Source organism: Talpa europaea, assembly GCF_964194135.1.
Source record: "Talpa europaea genome assembly, chromosome: 3".
In the NCBI taxonomy this organism is placed as follows: domain Eukaryota; kingdom Metazoa; phylum Chordata; class Mammalia; order Eulipotyphla; family Talpidae; genus Talpa; species Talpa europaea.
In genome coordinates, this window is record NC_140069.1 from 150874911 (window position 1) to 150888085 (window position 13175).

At 58.2% G+C, this 13175-nt stretch overlaps 1 protein-coding gene across 1 annotated transcript in view; it reads right to left on the minus strand.

Moving 5' to 3' along the window:
- The window catches only part of LMBR1 (limb development membrane protein 1), a gene marked incomplete at its 5' end in the record, with an annotated part of 82372 nt that overhangs the window by 11724 nt on the left and 57473 nt on the right, over positions 1-13175 (minus strand). Inside the window, 5 exons of the mRNA XM_084230877.1 lie at positions 776-866; positions 1081-1154; positions 5351-5428; positions 5892-5968; positions 8013-8093. Of these exons, the coding sequence (XP_084087003.1) occupies positions 776-866; positions 1081-1154; positions 5351-5428; positions 5892-5968; positions 8013-8093 (401 nt within the window). The remainder of the gene's footprint in view (positions 1-775; positions 867-1080; positions 1155-5350; positions 5429-5891; positions 5969-8012; positions 8094-13175) is intronic.

Here is a 13175-nt window from a genome sequence, read left to right on the forward strand (position 1 = left end):
AAGCTAAAATCCAAGACACCCAAACCCTAGTGCCTCATTTTCAATGTCTCCTACACTTATTTATTCTTTCATATCAAACAAGAGCAGCTGGAAATGCTGACTATTACTTAGGGTCCTTACACTAGAAGCCTCAAAAAGACACAGCATCTAGACGGCTACAGATCGATACGCATGGAAATAAGTCCTCTCCCTTTAAAACTGGCGAAAAGTGTGTGTATCCTAGTGAAAATAAAGCAAGCCAGCAGCTTTTACTGTTCCTCAGGGTGGGTCTGTGGGACGATTGTACAAAGATGAAACAGTCCTACACAGTAACTCCACAAGGTAGCAGCCTTCGTTATTCTGAAGCCGTGGCATGTTGTAGAAAGCCAAATTAGACTCAGACTACAAATCATTTCTGAACAGAACTCTTCCGTCTTGCTTTAATTATTCAAACCTGAAACCGTTTGTCTCTCTGCTACTAAGTCCACCAACCCTCCGACAAGCTCCCTGAGCACACGTGGGTCTGCGCTGAGGCTGGGGAGGGGCCGGCCAGGCCCCAGGGGAGGAGACTTTGGAGCTGCTGACTGGCGCTGCAGGGGACACACACATGCACAGACGCCCCCAGGCTCGACACACACATCCTCTCCCCACTCACGCGGCATTCTGAAGACCTTCCAGGCTGTGTTTACGCGACTCACAAAGACCCGTGGGGACTCCGAGCCCCCTGAGGCGCTCAGAGCACAACGGCTGCTTGTCGGGGGCTCACCGGGCCGTGCCCCCCAGGACTTCACCTTACCTTCGTCATGGTGGTATCGTCCTTCTTGGGAATAAAGTCTCCAAAAAATCGGAGGCTATAGAAACCGACGACGGAGGACACCATGAGATAGCTGCAGAGTCAAGGAAGCGGCCTCAGAAGCGCACTCGGTCCCTCGCGATCCGCCCAAAGGCTTGACAGCCAAAAGGAAAACAGCAAAACAAAAAGCCACTTGCGCACCTGAAGGAGACCGACTTCACGCTTTTCTTCTAGGCAAGGATCTTAGGAAATTCCCACCGTCCCAGAAAGCTCGCTCACGGACAGATGTGCAGTTAAAGAAAGGATACAAAATCAAGATGATCTCAAGCGCAGCGCCCACAAAGCCAAAGGCCGACAGAGAGGCGTGTCCTATTCCAGGCCCCTGGGGGGAAACACACTTTTCAGAATCACTGACACTTATGAATAGCATTCAATTGCCCGTAAGTTGTCATTTCGTACACATAGCACAGCTGAAGTCACGAACACCCAGCCTGGAACAGCACAGACGCGTGGAGGACAGTGAGCCGTAGCGTCGCCCACACGGAGCCCATCAACCAACTCAAAACATTTCTGACTTGTTTCAAAATGCAATTTAAGCTACTTATCAAAATGACATGGTCGTGCTTGTTGTTATATCTTAAATAGTCTTTGAAAACACTTTTTTAAATACTCTAGAACAGGACTTGCCTATATCTGAACCCTGAGGCAGCACATGAGAATCACGTGCAGAGCATGTCGAAAGTGAGGCAGGCACAGAAAGTGAATGCACCCGCCCTGTTTCTTCACTTAAAGGTTCCCTTTCCCCAACTCTTTTTGGGAATTCAAAGTTTAAAAGGGTACAGTCTAACACCAAGTTTTGGGGGTTTTTTTGTTTTTATTGTTTTTTGGGTTTTTTTGATATTTACTAGAAAAGGGACAGAAGAGTAAAAGACACCTGCATAGACACCAGCGGGCAGGAAGAGCTGCCTCGAAAGAGACAGGTTTGCTGACAGAGGCCTGGGTGGCTGCAGGCGGGCGGCCCTCAGGGGAGCAGCCTCCACTAAGGAGGTCAGTGAGGAGAAGCCCCGGCAGGTACAGGGCACGGGCGGGCAGGAGGCTGCTGCCCCGAGAGGGAGACAGTTGGTGAAAAGAGGCACCTGCAGTCACAGGTGGGCCGTGGGAGTGCTGCTAACACCAAGTTTTAAAAATTTAATGCTATTATTTTTCCTAAATGTTACACCTAATCTCAAAACCTATCTTTATGTGTAAATTTTATAAAAATACAACTACCCCGGCAGCACGGAAATACAAAGGCTCATATGAAATCACTAAGAACAACTATATGTAATAATCTGATAATCTTGGAAAAGTTGGATACATTTCTTGAATATTATTTACCAAGGCTGAACCAGGAAGAAACAGAAAACTTGATAGGTCATAAATATGGAAGTTGAAACATCTCCCACAAACAAATGAATTTTATCAAACCTTTACAGAAGAATTTATGCCCACTTTACTCAAATAATTCCAGACAACCTAAGAAGAGGGAATAATAACATTCCATGAAGCCAATATCAGTCTGATACCAAAGACAACACAAAAGGAGAAACTACAGGCCAATATCGCTGATGAACATGATGCTTGTGCTTTGTGTTCCCAGCAAAACACAAGTAAATTGAATCCAAATATAATATAAAGTTCACGCATCATGACCACATAGGATTTCTTGATTCCAGCAATGCAAGGATGGTGTAATGTATACGAATCAATGTGATACATTACATCGACAAAAGAAAGGATAAGAATCATATATCAACAGATGCAGAGAAAGAATTTGATAAGATACAGCATCTGCTTATAATGAAAATTCTTATTAATACGGAACCAGAAGGAACCTACCTTTAACATAATAGAAACCAAATATTACAAACTATAGCCAACATTATACTTCATAGTGGAAAACTGAAAACTTTCTCTTTAAAACCAGGAACAAGGCAAGAATGCCCCTTGTTACCACTTCTGTTTAATGCAGTATTAGAGGTTCTAGCGAAAGCAATCAGACAAGAAGAAGAAATAAACGGAATCCATGTTGGAAAAGAAGCAAAACTATTCTTTGCAGACAACATGTTGTTACGTATAGATATTATATGTATAGTATTATATGTAGAAAACCCTAAAGACTGCGCCAAAAAGCTATAAGAAACATTAAGCACAGTACAGTGGCAATCTGCAAAACTGAGATATAAAAAATCGGTTGTGTTTTTATACACAATGAGGGAAAAGAAAAAGAAACTGAAAAATAATTCCATTCACAATTTCATTACCTAGGAATTAACCTAAGAAAGTGAAGGATTTATACAATGAAAAGTACAAGACCCTCTCAAAAGATAGAGAACAAGACGTAGAGAAATGCAAAGACACTCCACGTTCATAGATAGGGAGAATTAACATAGTCAAAATGACTTGTTACGAGAAGGCATAGCTAGATACAGATTTAAGGCAATTCCCATTAAAATTCTAAGGCTGTTCTTCAGGGAAATTGCAAAAACACTAAGATTTACATGGCAACGTAGAAGGCCCTTCCTGGCGAAAGCCAGCCCAAGAAAAAGAAGAAAAGTGAAGGTCTCGCGAGACGTGACTTCCAAACGACACGCCAAAGCCACAACGGGTCAACGGGACAGAACTGAAGGTCCCGAGATAAACACCCCCGTGCAGCGGTGACCAATTCACGACTCCGAAGCCACAGCCCTACAAGGGGGGAAGGAGAGTCTCTCTAATAAATGGCGCTAAGAAAACCGGACAGTCACACGGAGAAGGAAGCGACTCGCTCCCACCCCCACGCACACAAACCAAAGGACAGGAACGGAGTAAAGACCGCGCTCTAAGCCCGCGACCACACCGCGCACGGAAGACAGCGGGTGGCTTGTTTGACGGCATCAGTGACAGAGATGTCTCTGGAGCCGCTGCCCCTACGGTGAGGGAAATAAAAGCAGAAATAAACAACTGGGACTACATCAAATTAAAAAGTTTTACACAGCAGAAGGAAATGTTGGCAGATTGCAAAGCGAGCCCACGCAACGGGAGAAAGGGCACGGGGTGGCGGCCGCAGCGCGCAGGGAACGCACCAGCTCACCCCACAGCTCGGCAGATCTGAAAGAGCCATTTACCCGCGAAGACACGCAGACGGCCAGAGACAGAGGGGAAGCTCCTCATCACGTCCAGCCAGGGAGAGACGGTCAAGGCGGCCCAGACGCCCTCCCGCACCCGGGGCGTGGACACCCCCAGAGCCTGAGCAAGGGCGGAGCGGCGGCAGAGAGGAGGCCGGCAGCGCGGCCAGCGTGGAAGCGGCTGGACCCACAGGAAGAACTTCGTGGGAAAACCACGGAACCCAGAAGCCCCGCTGCTAAGCAAGGACTGTCCCGCACCCCACGGCACTTCTCCCACGCCAGCCGCGTGGGGGAACCGAAAGCAGCCGTGTCCGCTGACGGGGACAGGCTCCAGAAGACAGGGCGGTCCTCGACATGGAATCCTATTCAGCGGTAAAGAGTGAGGGGAAGGGGCAGGCTGAGCTGGCGGGCAGCCGCGCGCGCCGGGAGGGAGGCAGGGCAACGAGCGTGCGGCCACCGCCCTCACCCACGGGCCCGCTCTGGCCCCGGAGATGGCGCGAGCTCCCGTCGAGGGGTGGCCGGCAGGTCAGCCGCCCTTCGCGCCTGGCTTCGCAGACGGACAGCGGGGTCGGTGCTGGCGCCAACCCTGACGCTGAGCTTCCGCTGCACAGAGCCCAGGAGGCGCGAGGGGGCGAGCGAGCAGATCAGACACCACCAGGAGGGAGGAGCCCCACCCACCCCCCCCCCCCCCCGCCGGGCTCCTCCAGAAGGTCCCTGCCCACCCCCAGGGGACCTCACCACGTCTGCCCTGCCACCCTCCACCGATGAGACTCGACTCTCGCTCTCCGAGGAGTCCTGCTTCCCGAGGCTGACCCGGGCCCCCGCCGTGCAGCGGGCAGGCCGGAGTCCTGGGCTGCTCCCCCCGGCCAGCTGCGGGTCCGCACGCACGTGCGTGCTCGGTGACACAGCCCCCGAGAGTCTGGGGGTCTCGGGGGGACAGGGCCGCGGGGCAGGGAGCGGGCCAGACCGGCTGCGCCCGCTGAGACACGCGAGGCTTTCTGAGAGGAGGCCGCGGAAGAAGAGCTGGGGAGTCTCTTCCACAGGAAAGCTGCTGACCCGGGCGAGGGGAGGCAGGGTCCGAATTCCGCCGCCACCTGCGCTCGCATCACCTGGGAGGGAGGCCCGAGCGCGCCGCGGGCGATGGCCTTCCGCGTGAACGACTCTGACCGGCTGGTAGACAGCAGGCAGCGAAGTCGTCCTTTTGCAGACGGAGGACGGAGGCTGTGGGCGGGACAACCCGGCGGGGGCGCCCTCTGGGGCCCGGCGAGCAAGGGCCCCGCGCGCTTCCCTCAAGCACACAAATGCGACCCTCGGCCCATCGGAGCAGGGGCCTCGGCAGAACCTGGGTCCCACCCTCCACCCCGCCGCCGCTGCCCACACGGGCCCCACCCGCCGACTGAGGCGCCGGCGCGAGCCCGGACGCACGACTTACCCGCGAGCCCTGCGGCATGGCGGTCTCGTCCACCAGCAGGCAGAGGACGTTGCAGGCCACCAGGAGGACCGACATGGCCTGCGACACAAGCAAGCGCGTCAGTGCCGGGGCGAGGCCGGCGGTCGGCCTTCCCACTGTCAGCCTGCCGTGCCCCTCGGGGCAGCGCCGGGCCGGAGACCCCGACTCTGCGTCTGACCCAGAGCGGCCAGACTGTCCACGGACACAGCGGAGTAAGTTCTAAAAGATCCCACGAGCCATCGTGACGGCACAGCCCAAGACAAAATGAACTACACAGCCCAGCGCCGGACCGGCCACCGGGTGGACACTGGCCAGGCCCAAGCGCGGTCAGGACCCCGCGGAGCCGCGCCCTGGCCCCAGCCAGCAAGCCGGCGACCCCTGCTCCGGGGAAAAGGGGCACAGGCCCTCCCCGCAGCCCTGCTCTGGGGGCTCCACCAAGGGGGCGGCTGGGCTCGAGCCCTGCTGGCAGGAGCCACCGGCACAGACGAGGCGCCGTGCTGCACGGGGAGGCGAGGGCCCTCACCGTCTCGAAGAGCAGCAGCACCATGACGGCCGGGTACACCAAGTTCCTCTCCCAGGCCGACGCCTTCCTCCGCCTCTCTGTCAGGAGGAAAACGGGGTACAAGAGATTTCGGTTGTTTCAACAGCCCTCTCCAGATCCAGTTGCACTCCTTGCTGCTACGGCTGGTACCTGTTGTTTTACGTCAGTACTTGTCTTGAGAAACACAAATTATTTTTCATTTTTCTGCACGAACTACGAAAATTGGTTTGCCACATCAAACAGCTGGATCCTGTAATCCTGACATGTTAACTCTGTAAAGAGGTTCAGACTGTTGGGCCTCCTCTCCTGCTGTGAAGCTGTCGCAGCCACTGTGGCCTGAGGGTGACCCCCGGCCAGGGAGCTACCCACAGCGCACAGCAGACCTCTCCTGCTTCCCCGCTGCTCCCTCAGGGGTGTGTTTCAGTGGATCCACCTGTTCTGCTCCCCACTCTGTCTCTGGAGAGTCCTCTCAGCCCACACCTCTGGCCTGTACCCCAGTTCTTCTACACAAAATAAAAAATGGTTTAAAAGAGAGAGAGATTTGGGCCTCCCCGGTGGCGCAGCGGTTGAGCGCTGGGTTGCGAAGCTGCCCGCGGCCTCTGCGGCGCTGGTTCGATCCCCGGCTGCTCCCCGGCCACTGGAGGAGGGTCCCACATGGCGCGCAGACCTCTCCTGCCGCCCGCTGCTCCCCTCAGCAGTGTCCTTCGGTCCTTCTGCCTGCTCTGCTCCCCGCTCTGGCTCTGGTGAATTCTCTCACCCTCCCGCGCTTCTGACTGTACCCAGTGCAGGTATAAACAAAACAAACAAATAATAAATAAATAAGACATGCCTCTAGAAAATTAAAAAAAAAAAAGTTAAAAGAGAGAGAGATTTGAATAGTTAATGAAATATTCTGCTAAAAAATTGCATATTCTGAAACAAGGAAGTATATCTGTCCTGGACCTGGACCCGCACGCCCGGAGAGACTGCTCCAGCTTTCCAGGGGCCGGAGGAGAGCTCCACCTCGTGGGGCACCACCCCCACCTGAGCAAGCAGGAAAGAAGAAGAGGGTGCTGGGGCCCCTGGACTGCCTACCGGGACCTGCATCCTGGCGGGCAGGGGGGGGGGGCTTCCTAGCTCTCCACCCTGCCGGGACTGGGAGGTCAAGCAGAAGCGGTGGCCAGACGGCAGGGTCTGGCTATCTCCCCTGACTCTCTCCATTCAGGGTCTCCCCTCCTGCCCCGTCCAGGTCGCAGCAAATGGCCAGAGGCCGCCTTCTCTGATCACTGAGAATTATTCCCGCAACCGGAGTGTGTGCACGCTTATGTGTGTGCGTGTGTGTGAGCATGGGGGAGTGTGTGGCACATGTCTGTGCGTATGTGCATGTTTGTGTGTGCATTTTGGTGTGCATGTGCACATGTGCGTATTTGTGTGCGCGTGTACGTGCATGTGTGCGCACTTGTATGTGTATATATGTGCATTGTGAGTGTGTGCACACGTATGGGTGCACGTGTGTGTGCACGAGTGTGCATTGTGCATATGTGTGTGCTTGTATGTGCGCTCATGTGTGCGAGTGTGTGCGTGCACATGCACAGCACACTCTCTGCTCCACTCCCTGTGCGAGGCCCATGGGCTGCTCCCGGATCAGCCCCAGGGACCAGCGAGCGCGCGGGAGTCGACACCCCTCCAGTCCTAGCCATGCGGGGGAGGCTGGCACGGAGCTGCTGGGGTGGGAGGTCGGCCCAGCTCCACTGCCACCCAGAACACAGAGGAACGTAAACGTAGCCAGGGCAGCCCAACCCCACCAACGTAGCTCCCAGGCCTGACTGCAGAGGGGAGGCGCGGAGGGGGAGGGGTCCAGTGAGCCTGGTGGTGCGTGGGGTGGAAACAGACACCTGTAGTGTTGAAACCTCCAGCCCCCCAAGCAGAAACAGGTGAGCCTGCTGTACCTCAGCAAACAGAGCGGGGGGTGGGGGAATGTGGCCCAAAGCAAAGTTTTCAGCCAGCTCCACAGAGCCCCGGAGACCGACACTGGAGCTGGGCCCAGGGCAGCAGCCGTGAGAGGCCCGGCCGCAGACATCAGGGAGGCGAGCACCAGCACCATAGGGCAGCAGAGGCACCTACCCAGTTTGGCCTTCAGAGTCTTCACATTTTCCAGCTCTTGCTCCAGGTCCAGCAGGTCGCACTCCACAGATGGGGACAGGCCTGCAGGGAGTGAGGGCACGTTAGGAGGGGCCCCCGCACCCGCAGGGCCGCACCCCACAGGGCCTCCTCCTCCCCACCGCTGGGGGGCGCACAGCCAGGGGTCACTGAGGGCGCCATTTCACCTGCCCTCCCACTCTCGCTGGCTGATCGCATCCCTAGAAAACGTCCCACTTGATCAAACCCTTTGGTGTCATTGTCATCTGTCTGTCACGGGGCGCCGCATGTTGAGCCCAGGGCCCACCCCGCCTGCGGCTGCCGTCCCCTCACACTTCTGCCAGGCTGACGCGGGAGGCCCTGTGGCTGCCACGGTACGCATTACAGGAACGAGGAGCCAGGTGCGTCTTTAAGGCTCACCTCCCGGCCCGGGTGCCCTCGCTGAAGTCTGGAGGCTGGCGAGTACTTTAATTCACAATTACCCCCCGGCTGAGCACTCCGGCCCGCGACCTCTGCATGACTGCACTGCAGTGCACGCCGTAGCGCCCGGTGCGCGAACGCCTGTATGCCGGGTACGGCTGGGGGCGCCCGGGTGGGGCATGCTGGGCCGGAGACACTCTCCCCCAGAGTCTGCAGTTCACTGCAATAGCCACGAGCACCGTGTCACTTGCTTTCCCACCACTCGCTGTGGGAGGCGCCTACTTTGCAGTATCTTCCCTGGCACCGGACGCAGTGAACTCTGGACACCTGCGGAGCCAGCAGGGACGCCCTCGGAACCCACTGTCGGGCCACTTGCATTTCCCTGAGGATGCTGCCCCCAAATCAGGCCCTGCACTGTGACCTGCCACCCTCTCCGCCGCCGGGGCTTCTCAACGTAAAGTCTGTCGTGGCCCTGCCTTACTGACGTAAAGAGAGGAAGGAGGATTAAAGGCGGACAGAAGGACAGGCGGACAAGACATGCGCGCCCTATCCGCGGTGGCCTTTATTGACTGGAGCGCGCCGGCCACAAGCCGCGAAACTGGGTCTGAGTGGTTAAGACAGAAAAGGCGCTCAGGGGGTAGAAGGAACTGGCGGGAAAACCTTGCAGCACAGAGAGGAGTGGGACCCAGGGCCACCAGGGACCGCGGGACGCAGGGGTGCACGGCGGCTCTCGGGCGCCACGTTGCTCTCACGGAGCACAATTGTCCAGGGCCAGTGCACTATCCCCGCCGCCCGCAGACCTGACTGGACGGGGCACTGCTAAGACGCGCAGGCGCCTTCTGGAAGAAGGGCAGGGACCCGAGCAGAAATGATGGGTGCCGGCTGACCACCCCACCCGACCGGCTGCTGGGCCCACTGGCACTTCAAAGTGCAGCAGCTGTGCCTGCTGGGCGTGGCTAGGGGGCCGACAAAGTGCCAAGCCCTGACCACTGCTCCCACACCGCCCCCTCCGCCCCGCCCCCAGCCGCCTGCAGCCGCTGGGCTGACTTGACTGCTCCAGCATTTCTCCTCCCGTCACTGGACGAGGCTTCCCGGCCGCGGCTTCATCTTCCAGCTGTCGGGCTCAACCACCACTTCTCACGTAGCCGCGGAGCTGGGCCGCCTCGCGCCCCCCCGCCCCTGCCGGCCACTGGTAACCGGGCAGCGCTGCGTCCACGCAAGCACAGAGGAGCACACCGGCTCCCAGGGCCGCTGCCCCCCCAGACACACGGTGCCCGCCCGCGCAGCCTCCCTCGCACGCTGGCTCACGGACACGCCCCTCACCCGCTCAGCCGGGCTGGCCACCGGAGACCCGCGTGCTCTCTTGGCTTCCAAGCTCCTGACCACCCCGGAGTCCTGGGACTCTCAGCCTTCCCCGTCTCGGCGCTGGATTCCCTCTGCTCGCTAGACAGGCCGCAGCGTGGGCCCTGGCCCGTCCACCAGTGCAGCCTCGCTTGTCCGCAGTGTCACCCATGCGCCATGTGTGCCCTGCCCCCCATGCGGGAGGCTCCTGAGCCGGGCTGTCTGCTCCATCTAAGCCAGAGCCACCGAGGGCGCCGACTGGAGAGCTGGGGCTGTGCAGGCTGTCCGTGGAGGACACCCCACTGCTGGCCCTGCAGGGCTCCCCTCCCGCCAGATGCCCCAGGAGACCCACTCTCTGTCCTGGTGGGAGAGCCTGGCTGCTCCCGCGCCAGCAGGCTGGGCCTGCGCCTTTAGTCTAGAAGCAGCCACCCCGCGCCCAGCTCAAGGGCATGCTCCCGCCCGGCGGGGAGCAGCCTGCACCTGGGGGTGGGAGCATGCGCTCAGCTCCCGCCCGAGACAGGCCTCCAGCAGCCTGGCGGGCCGCCCACCTCAGCTCCGCTCCCGGGGCTCCCAGGGGCGCTGCTCCAAGTGGGACTCCAAGCCACAGAGCCAACCCAGGCAGCCCAGCTCCTGCCCTCGGGCTGCCAGCCGGCAGACTCCGACCGCTCTCTCGGGTTTGCCAAGCTGCAGAATTTTATCATGGTTTTCTCTTCTTTTAGGGTTATGACTCGCTGAGCCTCAGAGGTGCTGTCTGCGAACTAGGAAACGCAAACCTGCCTGCAAGGCAAGGAGAGGGCTGCTCGCCATGAGCGCTTCGCATGGCAGGTGCCGGCGTGTGCCTTTCCGCGGCCAAACCCGGGCCCTGGGCCAGACCTGCCGCCCACAGCTGGCCCGCGAGGTGGGTGCCCTCCCTTTCGCGGGAGCCTTCGTGGACTTATTCTGCCGTCACATCTCCCCTGTCATGGGATTTCTGCTCATCCCCCCACCCCAACATAACACCAGCGGCCCTTCTGAGACGCAGCGCTTGTTCGCAGACGCATGCGGGCGCGCAGGCACTCCACCACGCTGACTGCCAAGCCAGCTCCCCCAGACCAGGCCGCCAGCGCCCCCTGACGGCAGAGGCGCCATCCTCGGGAGAGCCCCTGCCGGGGCAGGCACCCCTGGGGGCGGGCGACGGCCACATGGGCCTCACCTGGCCGCAGCCGCACCCCACAACTGAGCTGCGTGGCTCGGCGGGGTTTCCAGGTGAATGTGAAAGGCCCGTGGCAGCGCTGTCTAGTCACTAAGCCACGCCGGTAGACAAGGCCTGTTCAGACTAGTCAGGGAAAATAAAAGGGGATTCTCCAAGAAAACCACAAAGCAGCTCATTTAAGGTCAATTTAACGGTATTATTCTGTTTTTCTTCCAGCTTCGACACAAGATTTCACTACCTCAAAGGAAATTGTAAGAGTATCTATTTGCATTCCCCCAGGTGATTGGCAGTTCAACACCAATTAGTTCAAAATTACACTGTTACTAGCATGCAATAAAAACAACACCTTTCATCTTTCTCACACAGGTAAGAATACCGTCAGAGCCAATAACTTTGATCAAGTAAGTATTTTTGATCCTGCCCCACCCGTCTCTTTGGATTCAGGAAAACTAACAGCTGAAGGCAACTTTTCCCAGCTTTATTCTTGAGCTGAAAAACGAGCGCGCACTGAAGATAATTTGCTTCCAAGATGACAGCGTCTCCCGAAGTCCAGCGTTTCTTCAGTAACTAAGCCGTCTCCAACCCAAGGCGGCCTTCCTTGGCATGCCCGCGCCAAAGGGCAGCTACTAATTAACTGAAAATAGACGATGCTGTGTTTTTTAAAACAAATCTAAGTGCCCCACATGGTGTGTGAGAGACGCAATCACACGACGACGTGGAGCAGCACGACGGCTGGCCGCCCGCCTCGCCCTCTCCCAGCCTCGAGGGGCCACGAGCATGGACACGCGGCGTGAGCGGGTTACTTCTCATCCAGCTGTCGCAGCCAGCACGCAACCGGACAGGTGATGGGGAAGCCTGTTATCTAAGCAACGCAAATGTCGGTGACTTTATATTGACCAGAGCGACTGCTGCTGCGGGCGGTGATGTGATTTCAATCATGTCTAATCACTGAGGCAGGCAGTTTTGTTGTTTAAAGTCTGAGATGCTTAATAATTTGTAGGGCCAACAGGTCCCAGTCGCCAAGCAAACATCAAAGCTGCACCCCAGAGAGGTGGCTGGCCACAGGCCCCGAGGCGGCACTGCCCGGACCCCCTCCTGGCACGGATTCCCGTGGCTCCCGGCCTGCCCCCGGGAGATGGCAGCCAGCACCTGAAACTCCATCCCTACCCTAACACCTATTTAAAATCAGGGTCTCTTTCCTCTTGACACAGCCACGAAAACCTGGCTAACACAGGCCTACGGATGGGGACTTTGAAATATCAACACAATTTTGAAACTGCAGAAGCACCTTCACTAGCAGTGACCGCAAGCATGGCAGGCCACCTCAAGTAACCACCTCCAGGGACATCAGGCACGCCGCACGGCCAGAGGGCTGGTTTGTCGTTTTCCTACTTTGGACAGAAGCCATGACCGGACAGCTGCGCTGGATGTTAAGACTGTGTCTTCCTTCCACTTACATGCACTGCTGCTGGGAAGGGCCCCCCCAAAACAGCTCGTGGGGAGAGTAGCTTGTGCGTGTTAGATCCACTTCTGCGGACAAACTTGGGTCACTGGTGCAAGAAAAATCTCTCCTGTGATTTTCAGAAAATAGTCTATACTCGACCCAAATTATCCCCAAGTCCGTCCTCCCAAAGCATCCGTCCCCTGCGGGCACTCCCGCCCAGCTCGCTGCTGCCCACGCCTAGTCTCGAGGCGTGCGCTGCGCGGCGACCACGCGCGCACGGGCTGCAGGGCCAGCACCCCCTCCGCGCACGGGCGCGTCCCGGCCTCAGCGCTGGGGCTCACCTTTCCCCCTGGCCGGCCAAGGCGGCCCCCCCGCCTGGGCCGACGCCGCGCCACGCTTGGCCCCATGTCTGCGCCGACACCGACACCGACACGCCTGCGGATCACGGGCCTCACGCGGCGGCCGAGGCGACGGGAGACCCAGGCGCAGAGAGCCGGGCGGGGCGCGGGGTGGGGGTGGAGGGAGGACGGGCGTGGGCGCGCAGGGTCGCTGGCGGTGCCCCCCCACCCCGCGGGTAGGGGTGCCTTTCCTGGCTGCAGCGCCCCAGGGCGGCGAGAAGAGGGCGCGCACCCGTGTGCCCCCGAGCGCCAGCGGCAGAGGCTTCACAGAAGATGAGCATCAAGCAGGGACGTGACTGCCGCGAAAGGGGATCCACCTTCTCTCCCGAAGACGAAATCGTACCCAGCGAAAC